The sequence below is a fragment of the Ictidomys tridecemlineatus genome, chromosome 4, assembly GCF_052094955.1.
Source record: "Ictidomys tridecemlineatus isolate mIctTri1 chromosome 4, mIctTri1.hap1, whole genome shotgun sequence".
NCBI lineage: Eukaryota > Metazoa > Chordata > Mammalia > Rodentia > Sciuridae > Ictidomys > Ictidomys tridecemlineatus.
In genome coordinates, this window is record NC_135480.1 from 136204122 (window position 1) to 136225453 (window position 21332).

A 21332-nucleotide genomic window follows, 5' to 3' on the forward strand; every position below is an offset into this window, starting at 1 on the left:
TTTAGCACATGAGCTTTTGAGGGACATTCATGATCCAAACTATAACATAGTCCTGCTTCAAAAAGTTGTATAATAACTAAATTTGATAAAGTATTTAAAAGCACCCAGTGCAGAGTATAGCCTGGCATATAATAAATGGTGAATAAAAAGTATTACCATTCTTATTAATAAATGATAATGGCCTGCATGACTGGAAAAAGAGGAATCAAATCATGGGCTTGAGCTTGAATGAATGAAGAAATGATAGTAGCATTGCCAAAGCCCAAGAACATAAGAGAAACTGGTTGGGATGATCTCACAGAAGTTTTGAAGCGGTGCAACTCCTGGCATAGTTCTGTAAGTTTACCTACGTGCCACAGGCAGTATTTGGACAATGACTGTTTTGGTGGTCCTGCTCAACTTTGGCTATCTGTGTTCTCTCTCTGACAAGCCATAATGGAGTAAAATATAGTGCAGACATTCACAGCCCGTTCTGCCTAGAACCATGCTGTAAACAGTCAGGAGGTCAATTCATTGTTGACAGATAAAGTGTCATGTTTAGATACAAAGATGGTGAAAGAAGTGTCATCACCTACGCATGCCTGTTGAGGGGCTGTCTTGTCCTTGGCCCCAGAGCTCTTTGGCAGAAAAGGCCTACATCTGTAGACACTCAGTGTGAAAACCAAGTAGAGGAAAGATAAATTGTTACAAAGGGCTGTTATCATAGTAGTTTCAGCTGCTTGCATTTTGTGATTATTTTAAAAGATGATCCCAAGGGTGGTTTTTCAATCAGTGATCGAGTCGTAGGCTAAAAATGAGGCAGCATTGGCCGGTTAAAGGCATTGTGCTAGTAGAATGGAGGCTTGTCGCCACAAGTCACACAATTTAGCTTGTTTACTCTCTGGATCCAAATATTCTTAGGGGAAAATTAATCATTTGGGGGAAGATATGGAGAGAAATTCAGGCCAAACAATATTCAGGGGTGATAAAGGCCACGTCATCTCTATGTTGGTTAAAGGAGGGGATATTGATAATGACATTCAACCATCACATCCCGTAAGTCAGATTCTAGCTATTCATGTATTGTCTTCTGCTTCCCTGGCCTCAAATATCTTGTAGGAAGTGGTGATTTCTAAACAGCCCTGCTGATATGGCTTAGATATGAGGTGTCCCCAAAGGCGCTCATGTGTTGAACAATATAAGAATTTTCAGAGATAAAATGGTAGGGTCTGAGCCTTAACCTAATCTATGGATTAACTAGGTGGTAACTGTAGACAGGTAGTATGTAACTGGAGGAGGTAGGTCATTGGGACATGCCTTTGGGGTTCTCATTTTGACCTTGATAATGGTTCGAACTCTCTTTCTCTCTCTCTCTCTCTCTCTCTCTCTCTGCTTTCTCTCTCTCTCTCTCTCTCTCTCTGCTTTCTCTCTCTCTCTCTCTCTCTCTCTCTCTGCTTTCTCTCTCTCTCTCTCTCTCTCTGCTTTCTCTCTCTCTCTCTCTCTCTCTCTCTCTCTCTGCTTTCTCTCTCTCTCTCTCTCTCTCTCTCTCTCTCTCTCTCTCTCTCTCTGCTTTCTCTCTCTCTCTCTCCTTCCTGATTGCCATTTCCTGAACTGGTTTCCTCCTCCACACTCTTCTGTCATGATGATCTTTCTTACTTCTGACTAAGAGCAATGGAATCAGCCTTCTATGGACTGAGATCTCTGAAATTGTGAGCTCTGAATAAACTTTTCCTTCTCTAAAATTATCTTGTCAGGGTTTTTGTTGTTTGTTTGTTTTTGTTTTGTTACAGCAACAAAAAAGTTGACTGCACAGTCCAGATCTTTCTCTTGAGGTCAATAATACTACATCAAGGTGGACTTCCCACCTGAATACTTTACAGGTATCTCCAACTCACCTGGTTCTCAAGGCTTAATTGTTTTGATCCAGAATTTATCTCTCTCTCTAGGTGAGTGTCACCATCATCCCATTGGGGGAGCCAGTACAGGAAGTCATCCTCGGCCCCTACCTCTCCCCACATACGATCCCTCACAACTTACGTCCGTTCTATCTCCCAAAATCTCTCTGTCCCGTCTGTTCATTCTCCTCTCCAGCAGGAACACCACTGCCACCACCACCACACGACTTCCAGTCCCGTCTTTCCTATCCCATATGGAGTATTTCTCTCCCTAATCAGTCTTCCAGACCCATCATTTGCCCCCTCTCACCACCCCCATCCATCTCTGTCCTTCACCCTGTAGACAGAATGATCTTTCTCAAATTCAATGCTATTAGACCACTCTCCTACTGCTCCCTCGACACACAAGACCCTTCAGAATTCAGCCCTTGCCTCAATTTCTAGCCTCATCCCATGAAGCTCTCCTTACAAACTCTAGCCTACTCTTTTGAAACCCTATACATGTTCCTTGGTTTTACCACATCAGAAACCAATCTCCGGGGAGAGTGTCTGCTGGCATCTGCCTGAGGTTTTCTCCAGTGGCTCAGGAGGCTGCTCCATCAGGCCCATGTGGTAGGCCAGAAGGAGAAGAAATTGACCCCGAGGAGTGTCTTCAACCAGTGATAGGGATTTAGTAGATGAAGACCACAGCTCTGCTGTCCCTCCAGTGGGATAACTGGGAGACCTGTGTTTTACACAGTTTCCCCACAGCACCCAGCTCCAGTTGCCCGCCGTTGCCTCTGGCTTCATTTTCTGCCTTCCTGATCCTATTTTGCTAACACACACGGCCACTGGCATTTTCTTTCATCTCCCAAATAAACCTCTTGGACTTGAACCTGTCCCACTGTCAGATTCTGGAAGGTCAACTAAAACAAATTCCCATATTCCAAAAGGCTTTGAGTTCCCGACCCCTATCATGCACTCTTCTGCTTAGAGGATATATTCATTTGATGCCACCTCTCTTCTTCCAGAAAAATGAGACTTTTTATAACTCAAGTTGGTCTCCTTTATGAAACTTTCTCTGAATGTTTCCTACCACCCCATTATGTGGTTGAATTGATTTTTCTGTGCTCTCTAGGACTTTGTACAGATTTTGATTTATTCTTACATATCAAATGGTGATTCTACATATGGTCCCCCTCACAGGACTAATTGCTCTTTGTAGTCAAGAATAATTTTCTATAATGTGAATCACTACTTGCCACATGATGAAATGATCAAAGATATTTTGGTAGATAAATTACTTGACATGTTGGGAGTTAGGGATGGAAAAAAAGGTTACTTAATAGCTGAAAAGCCCCATGAGAAGAAATTTATATAATTATTGAGAAACTAGAATATTGCCATGCACCATTCCAGATATTTGGTATATAATAGCAGGCAGAGGAGATATCTAGTAAACCATGAACACACTGTTAATATATTTTATGTGGTTGGCAGCTATAAATGCCATGGACCTGAAAGTTGAGGTAGGCAAGCACATCAGTGACAAGGTTAATTACCAACATGCAGGACAGTAATCTTGCTTCCAGTAGGCAAGACATTTGTGGCTTCAGAGTGCACCAGCCCTATTCTATCCAGGCCTGAAATAGTCTTTGTTAAAAATGACTGCTTTCCTAGACATGTGGTCCCCAGGCAGATTGCCTGCTGTGAATCCAGTTTTTAATGCAAAATATCTTCCCAGCACAGAAGTTCACTGCCAATTTATTGACGTTCATAGGGAGAATGCTGTCTGTTGACAAAAGCGTATTAGAGAGGGGTGCTACATTTTCAGGAGGTAAAAATGAATGAAACAGACCACCAGGGCCTAGGCATCTAGGAAAGCAGACATCCCCAACGAAAGTCAGAGCATAGTTACTATCAATCCACTTTCAGCAAAAAAAATGTTTTCTAGGTTAAAAAAAAATGCCTCGTGAGTTATCAGAATTATTAGTGTCTAATACTTTAGTAGTTAATATATGCAATCTGCCTTTTGAACATTCTCATATAAATGGAATGGCAAAGAGTAGAAGGTTAAGTGGGACCTGGGGGCTCTGAGAATATTTTTAAGAGTGAATGATTTAAAAATGAGATTGACAGAGATTCTAAGACAGACGATGGCTCAGTATAATGGGAGGCTGTAAAAATAAAGTTCTGAAAATATAACTCGTAAAGTCTCAGTGAGGAAGAAAGGTAAGAAGCACTTAAAGAAACCAGAACCTCTTTACAAAGACCTTTGTGAGTTTGATATTTAAATATTGGTAAGGAGGTCAGAGCTTTAAGCATTTCCTGCTAGGAGCTGCTTGCAGATCACTGCAGGGGATAGGATATCCAGAGGAGTTGCTTTCAACTTTTCAGTGGCTCCCTGGAGCACATGCTATGGTCCGGACTCCTTCCCATGGCGCCTGTGGCCATCACAACCAGCCCTCTCTACGGTGTTAGATCATCTGTCTCATATGCATGCCACCTCTTGGCACCCAAGGCTTCAGAAAGGAGAAACTCCTGGCATTTTCCAGATGCTCCAGTCTCAACTCTTTCCTTCTGTCCCTGCCTCCTGCCCAAGGGACTGTAGACCCACTCTGTTGTGTACCTGGAGAGCATTTGCAGAGTATTTTCTCACTGATTTTTTTTTTTTTCATAGCACTTGTTCACACATTAGGGCACTTCCTCTATTTGCCTGTACCTATTACTGTATAAAATTTACAGAGATAAAGTGTATGTCCAAGGAATGAGAATTCTAGTATTTCCCCTGTGCTTGGCACATATAGAATGTTTAATAAAAGGTGAGTAAATAGAGTTAATGAACTAATGCAAGATTTATAAAACAGTATAGCAGGAAGCACACAACAATCCAGGGGGGCATTTCTATTTAATAAATTCGTGAGTAAGACACAGCAACATTCTCATAGGGTCATATCATTTTAATTTCACTGATTTTATATCCTACTCTAATGATATAAAATACATAGAGGGGCTTGAGCCTGAATGGTGAAAAAATGGTGGCTCAGAGGATTAGATGACCTGTGCAAGTGTAGTAGGCTAAATAATGGTCCCCAAAGACATTCAGGTCTTCATCCCTGAAATCTAAAGCTACCTTATGTGGCAAAAGGAATTTTGCAGATGTAGTAATTAAAGATCTTGAGATGGGGAGATAATCCTGGATTATCAGGTTGGGCCAATGTAATCACAAGTGTCTTTATAAGAAAAACATAGATGGAGATTTTACTACAGAAAGTGATTTAATGACCTTAGCAGAGATATTTAAAAACACTACTGTTGACTTTATATCATACTGTAATGATACATGCATACCCATGTTTATAGCAGCAAAATTCACAATAGCCAAAGTATGGAAGCATCCTAGATGTCCATCAATGGATGAATGAGTAAATGAATGTGTGGTATATGTACATAATAGAATTTTGTTTGTTCAGCCATAAAGAAAAATGAAATTATGTCATTTGCAGGAAAATGGGTGGAACTGGAGACCATTATGTTAAACGAAATAAGCCAAATTCAGAAGGTCAAGGGTTCTATGTTTCTCTCTTATGTGTAAGCTAGAGAGAAAAAAGGAAAAGAAAGCTGTGGTTGGAGCTCATGAATCAAAGGGAGATAAGTAACAAAAAGGGACCAACAATAGGAGGGAGGAGGACGTGCTGGGGAGTGATATTGGTCAAATCATATTATTATATTGTGTATTGTGTGCATGTACAAATATGTAACAACATATCCCATACATATGTACAACATAACACACCAATCAAAAAGTGGGGGAAAAACCTCCCCGCAGGCTACCATGATTAATAATTAATATATGGAATATATATATATGTGGCAGCCTGGGGAGAGTGAGGCGGGGCTGTCTTTCATCCAGTGGGTGGGGAATGTTTTGTATGTATCCGTGAGTATCATATCATTTAATCCTCAGCTATGACGCCATGGTTACTTCCTTTCTGTAGGTGAGGAAAGAAAGAAATAGAGAGGTGAAGTCATTTATCCAAGGTTACATGGTCTTATGGTTTGGATATGAGGTGTTCCGCACAAGCTTATATGTGAGACAATGCAAAAAGGTTTAGAGAAGAAATGACTGAGTTATGAGAGCTTTAATACAATTGGTGAATTAATCCCCTAATGGGATTAACTGAGTGGTAACTAAAGACAGGTAGAGAGTGGCTGAGGAGGTGGGTACTGGGGGCTTGTCTTTGGGGTATCTATTTTGTATATGAAGAGTGGAGTCTTTATCTGCTTTTTGATCATCATTTGAGCTGCTTCCTTCCACCATACTCCTCCAACCCTGGTGTTCAGCCTCACCTTGAGTCCCAAGGAATGGAGTCATCTGTCTATGAACTGAAACCTCTGAAACTGTGAGTCCCCAAATAAACTTTTCCTTGTTAAAATGATTCTTGTCAGGTTTTTTAGTCACAGCAGCGAAAAAGCTGACTAAAACACATCCGCAGTGACTGTGCTGGGATTCGAGCCTCGATTTCTCTAGGGTATTTAGTAGGTCTGTGTGCCTAACATCAATGACAATGATTCTCAAGGTGGAACCAGCAGCATCAGTATCAACTGGAAATTTTTTAGAAATATAAATTCTCAGATTCTACCTTGAACCTACTGAATCAGAAATTCTGGGATAGATTCTTTTTGAAAAATCATTCTCAGTGATTCTAATGCCACTTGAGATGGAGAACCCATGTTCTATGCCAGTCTTCATCCTTTGGAAAGACAACAGCCATCTTGGTCCAGGCTTCTCTGACTCTGACTAGCATCACCAGTAGAAAATGGACAATACACATAGTGTAAGGATGTTCCCAGACTCACCATCCCAAGGGGTGGCTGTAGTGTCTGGTCCTTTGAAGGAGGGTTTGGAGGGAGGGAAAGGAGGGGTCAGCACAGAGACAGGAACTATGCTGACTGTCTGAAGAGTGAGTCTGATAGGAAACATGAAGATACAGATGAACATCACTTTCTCTATTGCACCCCTTAAGCTCAAAGAAATAATGTCAAGAGTTAACAAATGGGATGCCATCAAGTTAAAAAGCTTCTGCATAGCAAAGGAAACAATTAGAAATGTGAAGAGAGAAACCTACAAAATAGGAGAAAATCTTTGCTAGCTACTCTTTTGACAGCAGGTTAATATTTAGAATATGTAAAGAACTCGAAAAAATTTACATCAAAAATTCAATTAACAAATGGGCAAATGAATCAAACAGGAATTTATCAAAAGAAGAAATATAAATAGCAAACAAATACATGAAAAATATTTGATATCATTAGTAATGAGAGAAATGTAAATCAAAACTACACTGAAATTTCATCTCACTCCAGTCAGAAAGATAGTCATCAAGAATACCAACAATAATAAATTCTAGAGAGGATGTGGAGAGAAAGGGACACTTCTACACTGTTGGTGGGATTATAAATTAGTACAACCACTATGAAAATCAATATGAAGCTTCCTCAAAAGATTAAGTATGCGAATACCATAGGAACCAGCTATACCACTCCTTGGTATTTATCCTAAAGAATTAAAGTCATAATATTACAGTAATACATGCATGTTTATAGTATCACAATAGCCAATCTATTGTACGGAGTTTTATTCAGCCATAAAGAAAAATGAAATTATGTCATCTGCAGAAAATTGGATGAAACTAGAGATCATCCAAACAAATATTTTCTCCTCTAATGATTTGTCAGATATTTTGGTCATAGAAACACAAAGCAGACTAATATAAGAGGTTAAGTGTATTTCCTAAGATCATATACCTAGTATATAAGAAAACCAGAAGTTGAACCTGGGCAGCCTCTTCCCAGATTCTGTGATGGTAGCTATGACTTTGGAAAGCTATAATATGACATTCTACCCACCTCTTGGAAAGAATGGATAGTAGTCAAAATGTTCAATGTTCAACCTCTTCTCCATCCATAGCTATACTAATAAGTGGATGGAAGCTGTGGGAGATGCGCCCATTCAGCTAGAAGGGCTTGGATAGTTGGATTGGGAAAAGAAAGAAGTAGTCAAGAGCATCTGTGCTGATGGAGGAAAAGCTCTGTAACTCAGAGTGGGAAGACCTGGTATATTACATGACCTGACAACAATTGCCCACTCCCATCTTGAAATGGGCACAACCATACTTCATTGCTAAATCATGAACATGGAAGAACAAGCTTGGTGCATGATTCTAAAGTAGGTGATCAGGAAATGAATAACAAATTTGAATCTGCAGTGAAAGAAATATTGAATGATAAAGCTTAACACCTCATCTATCTGCCAAAAATATAGCTAGTTGTAAAGTTCATTTAAGAGAACCGGGTTGGAAAATGGTCACAAGGATTTCATCTTGGTAAGTGAAATGACACCAAGGCAGAGTTTAATGGTGAGCTGGCTTGGTTTGTAAAAGCAGCTGTGTTCTGACTGTTGGCTGTATCAACTGCCAAGAGCCAGTGTTGGGAGCCTGCAGGGAGGTACCCTTCAGGCTCAAGCCACCTGTTAACAAGTCTCCACTCCACACCATCAGCCAAATAGCCCAGGAGGTGTATCAGGTTCCCAGGTTGCAGATTAGAATGCTGTGGTTGCTCATTAGCTATTTCTTTGATCTGAAGCATCACTAATTTGCCTCAGCTCTGCTGGTTAATGTCAGCCAAGGACTGCCACACAACTGCCTAATTCCTCAGTGCTTATCTCTTAAGAACTTGATGTTTGCAGGAGTAGCCCTCAAGAAATCAGAGATGGGTATCAGAAACTCAGGAAAGAAGTGTCATCCATAGTGGTAGATCTTACACTGTGTTCTTAGATCACCTTGGAGTCTTGAAAAAGTACTTATTGTGATGGAATAGGTGTGGTCTAACTGTATTAATTTTTTATTGCTGCCAACACAGCTTAGCATACATTTTGTGGCTTAACAAAATAACCATTTATTATGTCACAGTTCCTTAGGTCAGGAGTCCGGGCACAGCATGGCTCAGCTGCTTCTCTGCTCCGGGTTTTACAAGGTGGAAATCAAGGTGTTGGCAGGCTGCATTCTTTTTGGAAGCTCCAAGCATGAATATGCTCCAAATTCCTTCAGGTTATTGGCAGAATCCAGGTCAATCCCTGGTTCCTTGCTGAGTGCTGGTGGCAGGTTGCTCTCAGTGTCTAGAGCTGCCATGTTTCCTGCTTGGGCCCCACTTCCAACATCTTCAATCCAGTGGCTGTGGGTCCCATCCTTCTCTCTCCCTCCAATCTCTCTGACCTTGGACTCCTTCTTCTACCCTATCTCTCTGATGGACTTGTTCATGATTACTCCTGGATAATTCAGGCTGATCTCCCTATCTTCCTATCAGTTGCCATTAAGCTTTAGTTTCCTCTGAAAAGTCCCTTCACAGCAGGGGATAAGAAGGGAATGAGATCTCAGAGGGACATGATTAGAATTCTGCTTCTACACAAACCAAGGCCCGGCTGCTATTGCTGCTGTTGGTTCACAGGTCCTGAAGCATTTGTTTTATTGTTTTTGCTGATAATTTTGTGTGTTTTAGGACAAGTGACAGAAACTCCATGAGAACTCCCATTTTCCACTTATGATGGATAGAAGGGCTGTGGAAGGGTACTCACAGGGATGATAGTCAAGAAGGGAATACTGAGATGTGACACAAGGAAGGCTTTCCTGAAGTGATACAAAATCACAACTAAGACTTCATTATCCAGTGTCTGGGTCAGAGCTATCTCTTTCCTGTCCTATACTCAATTGTTTACTCATAATTTTTTTTTCATCTATTGATCATAAAGTTATCTGTGAGACATCTTATAGGTTCATAAAATATAAAGCCCTTGCTGACTTTGCCCCTATGGAACAAACTTCATAGTGAGAATTACATACAGCAAACAGATGCTTCCACAGATATCTAGACACTTACCATATAATTGATATGAAAGAAGTAGAGGCTTCCATGAAAACTTATTACTATCATTATTATTGTTGCTGGGATTAGGACTCAGGAGTTCTTTACTACTGAGTGACATCCCCAGCCCCCTTTGTAATTTTAAGACATGGTCTCACTAAGTTGCTAAGGCTGGCCTTGAACTTGTGATCTACCTGCCTCAGCTTCCTGAGTCTGTGGAATTACAGGCATGCACCCCTATGCCCATTACCATGAAAGCTTTCAATAAGGAGATCTAACCTTGCCTTTAAGGATTAGTAAATGAAGAAGTAACATTTAAACTGGGGCTCAGATAATGCATGCTAACCAGAGATAGATGATCAGCTGGGATAGTATTAAAGAAGGTGAATACAATATGGGAACATTCTATGGTGTAGGTCTGAAAAAAATAATCAGAGTCAATGTAGCTGGAAAATATTAGGAGAGGGAATGAAGGGCATGAGTTGAATTTGGAGAGGTGGGGCTGGTCAGACAGACCTTTGAAACCATGGAAAGGAATTTCAGCTTCATCCTAAGGAAATGGGGAGCTTCAGGAGGACGGGTTTTATGCTGAGTTTTGAGTTTTGAGAAGATTATTGGGATTGCTGTGGAGAATGGTGTATAGGGGTTTACAGGTAAGCACTTGTGGCTATGAACACATGGGGTACATTTATGAAGATGCATGAGCAGCCCACGTATAAAGTAGCTTGACCCAGGGTGACACGGACTAGGATAGGGGAGTTGAGCTAGGGAAAATGAATCTGAGACAGATTTTGGAGGCAGAAATGTCTTGACTTAGGGCAGATGTAGGAATGAATGAGAAGAGGGTCAAGGTTTCTGCTGGTTTCTGGTTTCTGCTGTATCTGTGAATCATCATATAACATAAATCAACTACAAATCACATTCCTGTATATAATAAAAAGACTTCTATTTCCTTGATAGTTTAATTTTTACTAAATTGTAGTTATTGTGATTCGTGAGGCAACAAAATCCTGCTTAATACCAACTGGAGAGAATTTGTTTCAGCAGATTCATCAATGGAGTCCACAGAATTTGTATTAGGTGACAACGTTCCCAATATGGCCATTTTATTTCTCCCTCATTTCACTGTGAGGGAGAATGCAAACAATGGCCTCCCCACAATGAAAGGAGACACCACATCCACATTTATTTTAACAGATACTGCCTCATTTCCTTTAAGTCTGTTGTGATTTATTTTGCTCACATGGCCCATTGGATGCTACTAATTCTCATGATATTAACATTGATTCCTGCCTTGTTCTCACAAAGAGTTAGAGGACTTGGTGCACACTCCTGGGTGGGTGCTGCTTAATTCACAAGAGACTGCATGGAACCTGGGCCTGACAACACTGCTGAAATATCTAAATCTGATGTATATACTCCATGGTCACAGTGACGTCCTTCCTGTCTTTTGTATTTCTCCTTCTGGAGGCTCTTAAATCAGATTGTTTGGGCTTCAATTATTTCCATATCTTCTATCTGCCATGAAGGTACCTTAGGTCTTTACCTTACCTGATTCCTCATTTGAAAAAGGGGATAATGAAGATGTTGTGTCTGCCGAAAACTAAAAAATAAATATTAAAAAAAATTCTCTCTATCTCTCTCTCTGTCTCTCTCTCTCTTTAAAAAAATGGGATAATGTAATAAGAATTGTAATGCAAAAAACCAAACAACCACCCCCCCAAAACCCCATAAAGTTCATGTAAAAAGGCATGAATCGGTGTGAACATACTCTATATACAAAGATATGAAAAATTGTACTCTATATGTATAATAAGAATTGTAATGCATTCTGCTATCATGTATTAAAAAAATAAAATCAATAAAACAAAAAAAGGGATAATATGAGGATATTGGGAATATTGAAGGAAATAGCCCATATAAAGCAACATATAGGAAGTCCTCCTTATATGAGAGTTACTGTTACTATTGTTTTCCCTGTTAGGGAAGAGGGGTGATTACATCACTCTTTTCTTTTTTTGTTCTTCTCTGGTGATGACAGTTTAGAGGGCAAGGTGTCTTCTTTGAGGAGGATACGGAGGTGCCCTTAAGTCCAGTCTTGGACAGGCCTTGCTCAATTTATTGCTCTGGTCATGGATATCAAGGTTAAGAGGTACTGAGGACTGTCCCCTCATGTGAGCTCATCTGACAGCTAGGTCCCTTGTCCTTTCATTTAGTTGGCTCAAAGTGGCCATCAATCCTCTGGGGACTGAAGCAAGTATGGCCTCCTCAGCATTCTATCTGAATAAATGACTCCCAAATATATTGGCAAGAGACCAAGAGTGGAACTGATGGGTCCTTGGGCAAGTCAGTTAGCCTCTCTGAAAAGAAGGTTGATGACTGGTGACAAGGAGGTGGAAGAAGGGCAAAAATCCACTGAAGGACCATCACAAGTTGATCCCTCTGGTCTTTATTCTGCTTTCTCAAGCTACATACCTACCCTCTCCCTGCCTCGGCCACTATGAGATCGCCATCCACAGGCCCTTTAAATGGCTTTGTGTCTTTGTACACATTCTTTCTCTGGAGTATCCTTCTTAAGAATCCTAATCTTCTACTTATAAATCTCACTTATTCTTCACGACTCAGGTCAAATGTCACTTGTCACACTTCTCTCTGATGTCTTTTTATTTCATTCATTCCACAAATACTTATTAAGCAAACTGTATTAGACATATAAGATACAGCTGTGAACAAGATGGACAAAGTCCAGCTGTCATGGAGCAGGCTGACCATGAACAAGTAAATGACCCATAACATCACGTGGTGATAGTGCTATGGAGGGAAAAGAAAGGGAAGAAAAGGGGACAGGTGTGGGGAGAGTGGTGGAAAGTTCTAGCTACTTTCTAAGGAAGTGTTTTTGTTTTTTAATTAAAAAATACTTTAAGTAGTAGATGGATACAATACCTTCATTTTATTTATTTACTTTAGTGTGGTGCTGAGGATTGCCTCTCACGTGCTAGGCAAGTGCTTTACCACTGAGCTATAACCCCAGCCCATTTTTTTTTGTGTGTGTGTGTGTGTGTTTAAAACTAACATCCATGGGTGAAACTAATCATGCAAAGAGCTGGGTTCCTGAGGCATAAACTTCCTGGTTTCGTTTGAGAGACACAAAGAAAGTTAGTATGAGCCGGGCACAGTGGTGCATGCCTGCCATCCCAGCTGCTGGAGAGACTGAGGCAGGTGGGATTGCAAAGTTCAAAGCCAGCCTTAGAAACTTAGCAGGGCCCTAAGCAACTCAGCAAGACTGTCTCAAAATAAAAAATAAAAAGAGATGGGGATGGATCAGTGGTTAAGTGCTCCAGATTTCAATCCTTGGTACAAAAGAAAAGAAATTTAGTATGAACAGGTGAGGGACAAGGGGGAGGCAGAAGACAGCTTGAATGACTTCAGCTAAAGAGTTCAGATTGTATTCTGAGTGAGCAAGAGAGAGAGATGGAATCTGATTTTATATTTGTAATGGCACTCTGCTGTGTGAACAAATGGGGAAGGGGGAGAAAAAAGAGACAAGAGAAGAGGAGGGGACAAGTGGCTCACTTGGAGGCTCCCTCAGTAGATCAGGAGATGACAGCATCTGGCTGAGCTAAGCTGTGCGCTAGGCAGCAGTGGGGTATTTGGATGTGCATTTTGGAGATGCAGTTAATGACATTATAATGATGAATTGGATTTGGAATACAAAAGAAGAGAAACCCTGAACAACTGCGTGGATGTACTATACTGCCATTTGCTGAGACGGAAGATGGTTAGGAGGTTGGGGTGTCTAAAGTTTGTTTCAAACACATTAGCTTTACAGGGCCTATCAGATATTGGAAGGCAAGTAGTTCATCAAATCCATAACTGTGAATTTTGAAGGAAGAGATTGGGAATATGTATACATATATATGTTATATGATGGTGCTATGATTTGGAGTTGGTGTGTTCCCCAAGGGTTCATGTAGTGGAAGCATAGTCCCCAGTGTGGCAATAGAAGAAGATGATGGGCCTTTTAAAGAGGTAGAGCTTATTGGAAGGTCACTGCGAGCAGGCTCCTTGTCAGAGATTAAAGTAGCTCTTGGGGGACCCTGGCTAGTTCTCATAAGAGGGTTATTTAAAAAAAGAGCAACGCCGGCTGCTCCCTGGTCTCTCTGTGGCCTCCTATTTCACCATGTGATCTCTCCCCTTACAGGCATGTCTGCCATGTTGTTTTCTGCCATGATATGATGTCATCAGATGGGCCCTGGCCAGAACAGTGCCATGCTGTTTGCATTTTTAGTCTCCAAAACTGTGAGCTCCATAAATCTCTTTGTCAAGTAACTAGCTCAGGAATTTTGTTATTAAAATGGAAAGTGGACTGATATAGAGGGTATTTAAAGCAATGAGATTGAATAAGCTCTCCTTGGAGAGAGTGGAGAAGGTAAAGAGAAGAGGACAGGTTTTACACATTGCTGTCTCTGTACCCTGCCCTCCACCTCCCACCTCGGTGTCCCCGGAGACCTCTCCACTTTGGAATGAATAGTGATATTTTCCCTCCTTTGTAGGGACTGTTAAGATACCCATGGATTCTAGATGTTCCAACCTCTGTAGGTTCTACATTGTATCAAACATATTAAAATTCACCTTCATCCTACATTAAATTTAATTATATGTGTTCCCTTAAGAGTGAAGTTACAATTGACTAGTTTGACATGTTATGTTTTGTAGATATTTAATTAAGATATCATTTGATCTTGACCTTTGCAGTTTTATTTGTGCATTTCAGAGCCAGCTCTATTTGTAATGTCTCATGCTATTTTTGGATGCCCTTGGCGAGCTTTGCAGTACAAGGGCATGAGACCCCAGCACCTCATGGGTAAAATGAACTAGAGTCTCTGGACTTTCAACAATATTTATGCCTTCTTAAAGGCGCTTAAATCACTTCATATTATAACCATGTGTTTTTATGTCTGTTTTTCTCCATTGGATGTTAAGCTTGAAGAACCTTAGAGCTCTGTGTGTGGCAGGGACTCAGAATTGTTTATTTATGGAAGCAATTGATTTTTACAAATAAGAAAAAAAAACAAGTCCAGGGATACATTGTGCTCTCTATCTTCACTTAGGAAAGGGCTCTCGCCCTCCACTTTGCACACAAGTAATGTGAATTTGGTAAAAGGAGGCAGTGTTATACACAAGGTTGAAGTGTTGGGCACACCTCTGACTAGCTGTGAATCTTGCATCAGAAAATTAATCTCTATAGACCTGATTTTTGTATAGGCCCAATTAAAGCCATTTTTCTAATACCTTGTCAACTTTAAAACATAGTATTCTTAAAATAATGTATACTTTTTCAAAAAAAAAAAAAAAAGAAAAAAGCTTAAGATCTTTAAATTCGGGACTCGAATGTTTCTGTTATTTTCTAGAAAGTGAGATGCAAAATATCTTTTGGTGTCAGGACCCCTGGCTCTAAAAAACAAAACAAAACAAAAACAAACCTAAGACAGGAGGGAACCCCCCCCACCAAAACAACAACAAAAACCTCAATGGCTTTTTAGGGACATCTTGTAAGAAAATCCTTCAGTAATAACCTAGTAAAATGGTCCTTACAAGTCTCCTGGAGATAGAGAATGGGAAGGAAAAGTAGCCATTCCAGGTCACGTTCTGGCCCTCTGAGACTTAATGATGCTGCATAATTGCATCCTGCTTGCTAAAGAACTGAATCAGTGCCAGACTGTCACCTCTTGTGAGGAAGAGGAGACATGATTATATGGAGTTCAGCCCAATGCTAGGTGCCAAGTAGCTCCAATGAGCCACACTGAAATTCAGTCCATCTTGGCTATGCCCTGCTAAATATGTCAAGGGCTCTAACATACTGTTGAGAACTTCTGATTTTATGAGTTGGCAACAAAAATAACATTTGGAAATGGATGTTGACTAGGGAAGAGAGGCAAGTTTATGCTTTCTGCCAGCTACACATATTGAGTTTAGGGTTCAGGGCCCAGCTTGGGCCAGGTGAGGTCAAACTGCAGCTGGCTTTTGTTCCCTTCTGCCATTTTATATTAGAGGATGAAAGGAGGGAGAATCAAATTTGCTAGGCCATGGTTTAAAACTATCCCTGGCATGTGTTCCCATTCATCATCCTGCTGTCTACCACGGCTCTCTTTGTGTAAGACTAGATGATAAAAATTATGAAGAATGCATATTTACTTTATATTTCTCCAGCATGACATTCCTTTTATGTGAGGGGGGATCAGGTGCTGTGTATTTCTGTCCTCAGATATAGTATGCCTTAGTGTTGCTCACTTGGACTGAGAAGCTTTAATTTAGAAGTTACCGAAACAACCACCTCCCTTCTCTACTAAGTTTGGAAGTTCCTCAAAATGAAGTGTAGATGGTTGAGAGGAAAATAATGGGTGAGATGGAAGAGGCTGGCATGTGATGAATAACCTCTGATACTGAGGTAGAAGAAAGGAGAAAATTCTGGTCCGTTTGTGGATGGGGACTGCCAGTTAGTAAGGTCTTCCATGGATAAGGGAGTTGAGGATGACGCACCATCCATCTTCTACAAACTATAAAACTGAAGATTTTTCTTGACTAATTTATAAAATGTTGAATCAGAAATGTCCTTTGTAGTGACAGACTAATTCGATTAAAAGCATGAAAACTTCTTGCTGTTCTGAATGTCTTACAAGCCACAGGTTTGCTGGTAATGAACTGATTCAAGTTCCATATGCTCCAGGGAATGTACTCCACCAGTTCAAGTCCAAGGAGTCTTTGCCTGTTCTGAGCTTAACAACTTAGTGTCTCCCACATTTTTGTTGTCTGTTAAAATTTTATTACTATTATTTTGAGTCCGGCTATGTCATCTCCATTAGCTTATTTAAAGTCCTTATGCCTGTCTTCTTATGTGTAAACAGAGGATAACACATGCACTTCTGCCCTAGTTTTTCTGATAAGAGAAATATTTACATCAGCATGTGCATGCTATCCTCACATTGCATAGCATATAGTAAGTGGTCAATAAAAATCACTCTCTTTCTCTCCCCTTATTGGGACTTTGGGACTGTACAGGCTCTCTTTTATATCTTTTGTATCCTGAGATCTTTAAACCTTGTTGGAGTTCAATTTGTTTGCTGTTTTGACTCATTTATCATTTCTCTTCTTGAAAGGCAGGGCATCAAAACTTCAAGGCTAGTGACTGCATCTCAAGCAGGTGTTACAAAGGCTAACACTCCGCTGCTGATTTTAGCTCACAGTCCAGTCCCACCTTGTGGCATGTACTGGAGATGGCTTTTAGACAAAAGTCATGCTGTCGACATCCAGGGATACAGCCCATCAACTTTACACAAGATGTCAGCAAATTGAACAAGGCCATCTTTCCCCTTAACAGCACTTAGGCTTCTCACCTCCTTGCCCACCACCAAGTCCCTACACACACAGACTGGAGGTGTGTGCAGCACAACAAAGGAAGAGTAGCCCGGTTGGCCCCACACAGGGCACCAACACGTGCATAATCTCATGGAAACTATGTCAAGCTTTATAGATTTTTTTCTCTGCCTACTTCCTAAAAATGTCCAAATCTCACCTGTGTCCCTCTTGCACCACTCTTGCTTCTTTCTCCCTCCATTTCAATCCCCACCTCTGCTCAGATGTTCTTTTCTAACTTTCCTTCATGTCCTGCGTCTATGTGGAAACAGAGAATCTTCTCAGCTTACCCTTTTGAGAGTTGTTTATGCATGGGTATGAACAGATCAAATAAACAGGAACTTAGGTTAATTTAATAGAAAAAATAAAATATGGAATAACATTGATTTTGGCCAGTATCAATTACAACCATTCTACTATATTTTACAAAAAAACAACTGAACATTTTACACATGTACAGTATTTTTCAGTAAAGTGGATTTGGATTTAACAATGGGTCACTTTTAATTAGTGAATTAAAAATAAAAAAGACAAAAGAGAACAGAAGATAGGGCTTGTCTCTAGAAGTTTAGCGCATTTGTCATTTCTCCAAACTTTGTACTATCCATTACATATATCTTATTATGAATATATATATTTATACATAATATATAACATTAACTTAAATTTTGAAAGCATTATGTTCTAGTTAATAATGTTATGTAGATAAACGAGGCAGTAACACACTAGTAGTTAAACGGGTATTTCCATGATGTGCACCGGCCACCAGTGGGAAATGGAGCGTGCGCTGGTGGACCCCAGTGAACTTGGCTTTCATGTTGATGGCTATTTGTCTAAGAACACAGATATCCTTTTTATCTTTTCTATCATAGTGACCATGGGCCTTAAATAGTATGGGTTAATTCAATTAGCTGGATCCCCTTGCAGGCGAATCTGGTTTTGCCATCTGCTTGAGCTTGCTTTAGGCTTGCATTGCCACTTCTCCACTTAAAGACTGTGCCTTTAAGTGTGAAAACTAACTATATGCTCTACCCAGAGTCAACTTTGGTTCTGTGTCAGAAGGGCCTGCAGTGTTGTAAGGAGGAAAGTTGTTCAGCAAGATCAGTTGGTTTCCTAGTTACTTATGAATTATTATGTGACTCGGTATAGCTACAATGCTAGAAAGAGGGTCATTAGTCTATTCATGTGTCATTCATTCGCTTTGGGTTGGAAGTTAACTCAGATGTCTAGGAATATTTTCAAGGCAGGCTTTTTACTAGCTTGCTGCTTGGATTGGGAGCTTAGCATCATTCCCAGCTCCTACCCAGGATCATCTATATTGAAACAATTCCTCTTCTCAGTTGTGAAGCCAGCGGCATCTTGGAAATAAAGCTCTCAAAAGCTGAAAACCTGCAAGATGGCTGGTCACTCCCAAAACAAATGAGGTCACCAATGGAACTTTGTTAGGAAAAATAAAGAAACTTATTATGGGTCTGCCCTTCCCCAAACAGAGAAATTATGAAAAAATTTATCAGGTTTCCTCATTTCTGATCAATGATCTGAAGCATTTTTCTTATAGTTCCATCTGCTAGATTCCATGAAATGTTTATGGAGTCACAGAGAAGCAGTGAAGAAGTTTCTAAACCCACACTTGCAAAAGAAAAAAACCCAAAACCAAAAAACCCAGATGATCTCAATAACATTCAGTGGGCAGGTGTGTAAGTGCATGGCCTGGTTATAGAAGGACAGAAAAGTGAGAAAATACAGAACCAGGAGGGGACAATCATGCCACCCATATTCAATTTCCAGTTTTATTTTCTTAAAATGACAAGATGAAAAAACTTCTAATAAGCACCATTGAAAAACATTGCCCGGCCAACATGAGCACGAGCTTAAATATTATTTAAATAAATTCCATTTCTTAAAAAATACAGGACCTCTTAGAAACTTTTGACTCCAGGAAGAAATTTCCTGCACCATACCCAAAATGCTTCCCACTATGACAAATGGAATTTCTGATGGCCTTTGGAGAAAAAAAAATGCTATGGATAATGGCTAGATAGCACCAAGAGATTGTGCAGGGTCTACAAAATGAACACTCTGAATTTCAGGGGAGCTGGGTCAGTCTCAGCTCTTTCTTGTACCTCTGCATTGTTTCCATCGCCAATTTGACTGTACAGAACGATCCTATTTGACCAGCTGTGTATAAAATAACCTAATCTACAATGGAAAAGCCAGTAGCAGCAAGTCTATCGATGAAACCAGTGGAGCAGACTTATCAAGTGAGTAAAATGCAAAAACCAGTACATAACGCACCAAGTAAATTAGGTGTGGAAAGCATCAATGCTGAACTGTGAAATACTAAGACAAACACCAAACCTAACTCTGGAGGATGTTCTTACTGCCCTCAGGTCCAGTTTCCTGTCCTTTCTCCCAATGGTGGGCTCAAGTATGCAAAATGAGAGAGCTTTCTTTTTCCTTTTGATCTACATATGCTCTTGTGATATTTTGGAAAAATCTTTTTAAGCATCTCAAAGGGGAAACAAGCAACTCAAGGCAAAAGGAAAAAAAAAATGGACCTTCAAACCCAGGGCAGGAAATCAAATCATTACTTGAACGTCAAATTTTGGCATCAAATACTTTGGTCATACAATACTGTCTCTGTGGTTCTGGCTGTTTAGTACTAAACACTAAACACCCAGTTATAAAAGGTAGGCTTGTTGTTGGTTTATTTATTTTTTTCCATTTAAGTTCTGACAAAACAGTTCACCATCTCCCTGCACAAACTTGAGAGAGAGAGAGAGAGAGGAGAGAAAGAAAAAAAAAAGAGCAAGAAAGAGAGAGGTGGCTTGCTTTTTTTTTTTTTTTGGCTTTTTTTTTTTCTTTTTAATAATATGGAATAATCTATAAGTCTACAGGAACAAAGAAATCTAAGATGGCTGCTCAGCCTTGGAATGTACATGTTTTGCAGCAAAGTTGTTGAAGAACCTTCCGTTGGCACAGATTGTTCTTTTTCACAAGCATACAGAAGCCTCCTTCGGCCCAGGACTCTTCCGTTGCTTTTCCGGAAGTCAGCGAAAGAGAGGGGGAGTGGAGGTCGAGAGCAGCGTGATGCACACACACGGAAGGAGGTTTTGATTGGCCAGAGAGGCAGATTGGGAGGTTGGAAGAGATCATTCAGGAGCAGTCAACAAGGAGAAAATTTGGTCCACCCAAAGTGATTTCAGGCAACAGCATTGGTTTTCAAGGAGAGATATTGCAGTCCAACGGTAAATGTGATTGGTATCCATTTGTGAAAGGGAAAAAAAAAGATTGAAAAGAGAATAAGTTAGAAATCAATAATAACACAAGCAAGGAATTTTTCTTTTCAGAATTACCTAGAGCAGAGAATATACAGTCATTTATTCCATATTTCATTGAAGCTAAGACACAGGATTTACCATGCAGCATTACCTTAAGAATCACAAGGGAAATAATGCTTCTTATTAAACTGTGACACAATGCTCTCATCAATTAGAATTTTAATTTTATTATTATTTATTATTTTTAATATTTAAAATTATGATTTTATTATTTATTAGCTATTATTTTTATTATTCATTATTTTTATTTTATGTTTAATTTTACTTATTAGAAATAATTGTTATATGATGTCCTTTTTGGTTTCTGTGATTATACAATCACCCTTCCTTTGAACATCGAACAACAAACAATTCATTATTTGGAAGCTCTTTTGAGATGTTATTCAAAGTCATACAAGAAGTAGTAGCTATGAGCTTAATCCAGTTAACAGACACCTCTGTACCTAAGTCTCAGGCAACACCACTTAAATCCTATGAACCCACTGGTCAAAAGAGTTGTAAGCTGTCATGAACTATCAGGTGCATCTGATTTCAGAGATGTTAAAATGCAAAACAAAACAAAAAATCTTATCTTAGAATCATGGAAATATGAAAGTTGAAAGGGAACAAACAGCACAAATATGTAGTTGCCTTATTATTTGATGCTACCAATGGTGTCATTCTTTCACTAGTTCTTCATTTTCCACTTCTGCTCACAATCCCGACACTCCTCTTTTACCAAAATGCCATTTTGCACAACTTAGTCCACGCTCACCAGGGTTCAGTGAAAGTAGCTAAAGCATCACAAACCTTCAAATGCCTGGTA

At 39.9% G+C, this 21332-nt stretch overlaps 1 protein-coding gene across 3 annotated transcripts in view; it reads right to left on the bottom strand.

Moving 5' to 3' along the window:
• Positions 1 to 21332, bottom strand: part of Pcsk5 (proprotein convertase subtilisin/kexin type 5) — a 432587-nt gene that overhangs the window by 124408 nt on the left and 286847 nt on the right. Inside the window, exon 21 of one of the 3 annotated variants that reach the window (XM_005324113.5) lies at positions 17518 to 20224. The exons of the other annotated variants lie outside the window; for them this stretch is intronic. Coding sequence (XP_005324170.1) covers positions 20109 to 20224 — 116 coding nt within the window. The 3' untranslated portion in view covers positions 17518 to 20108. Of the gene's footprint in view, positions 1 to 17517; positions 20225 to 21332 lie in introns of those variants that run through there. 3 annotated transcript variants of the gene reach the window in all.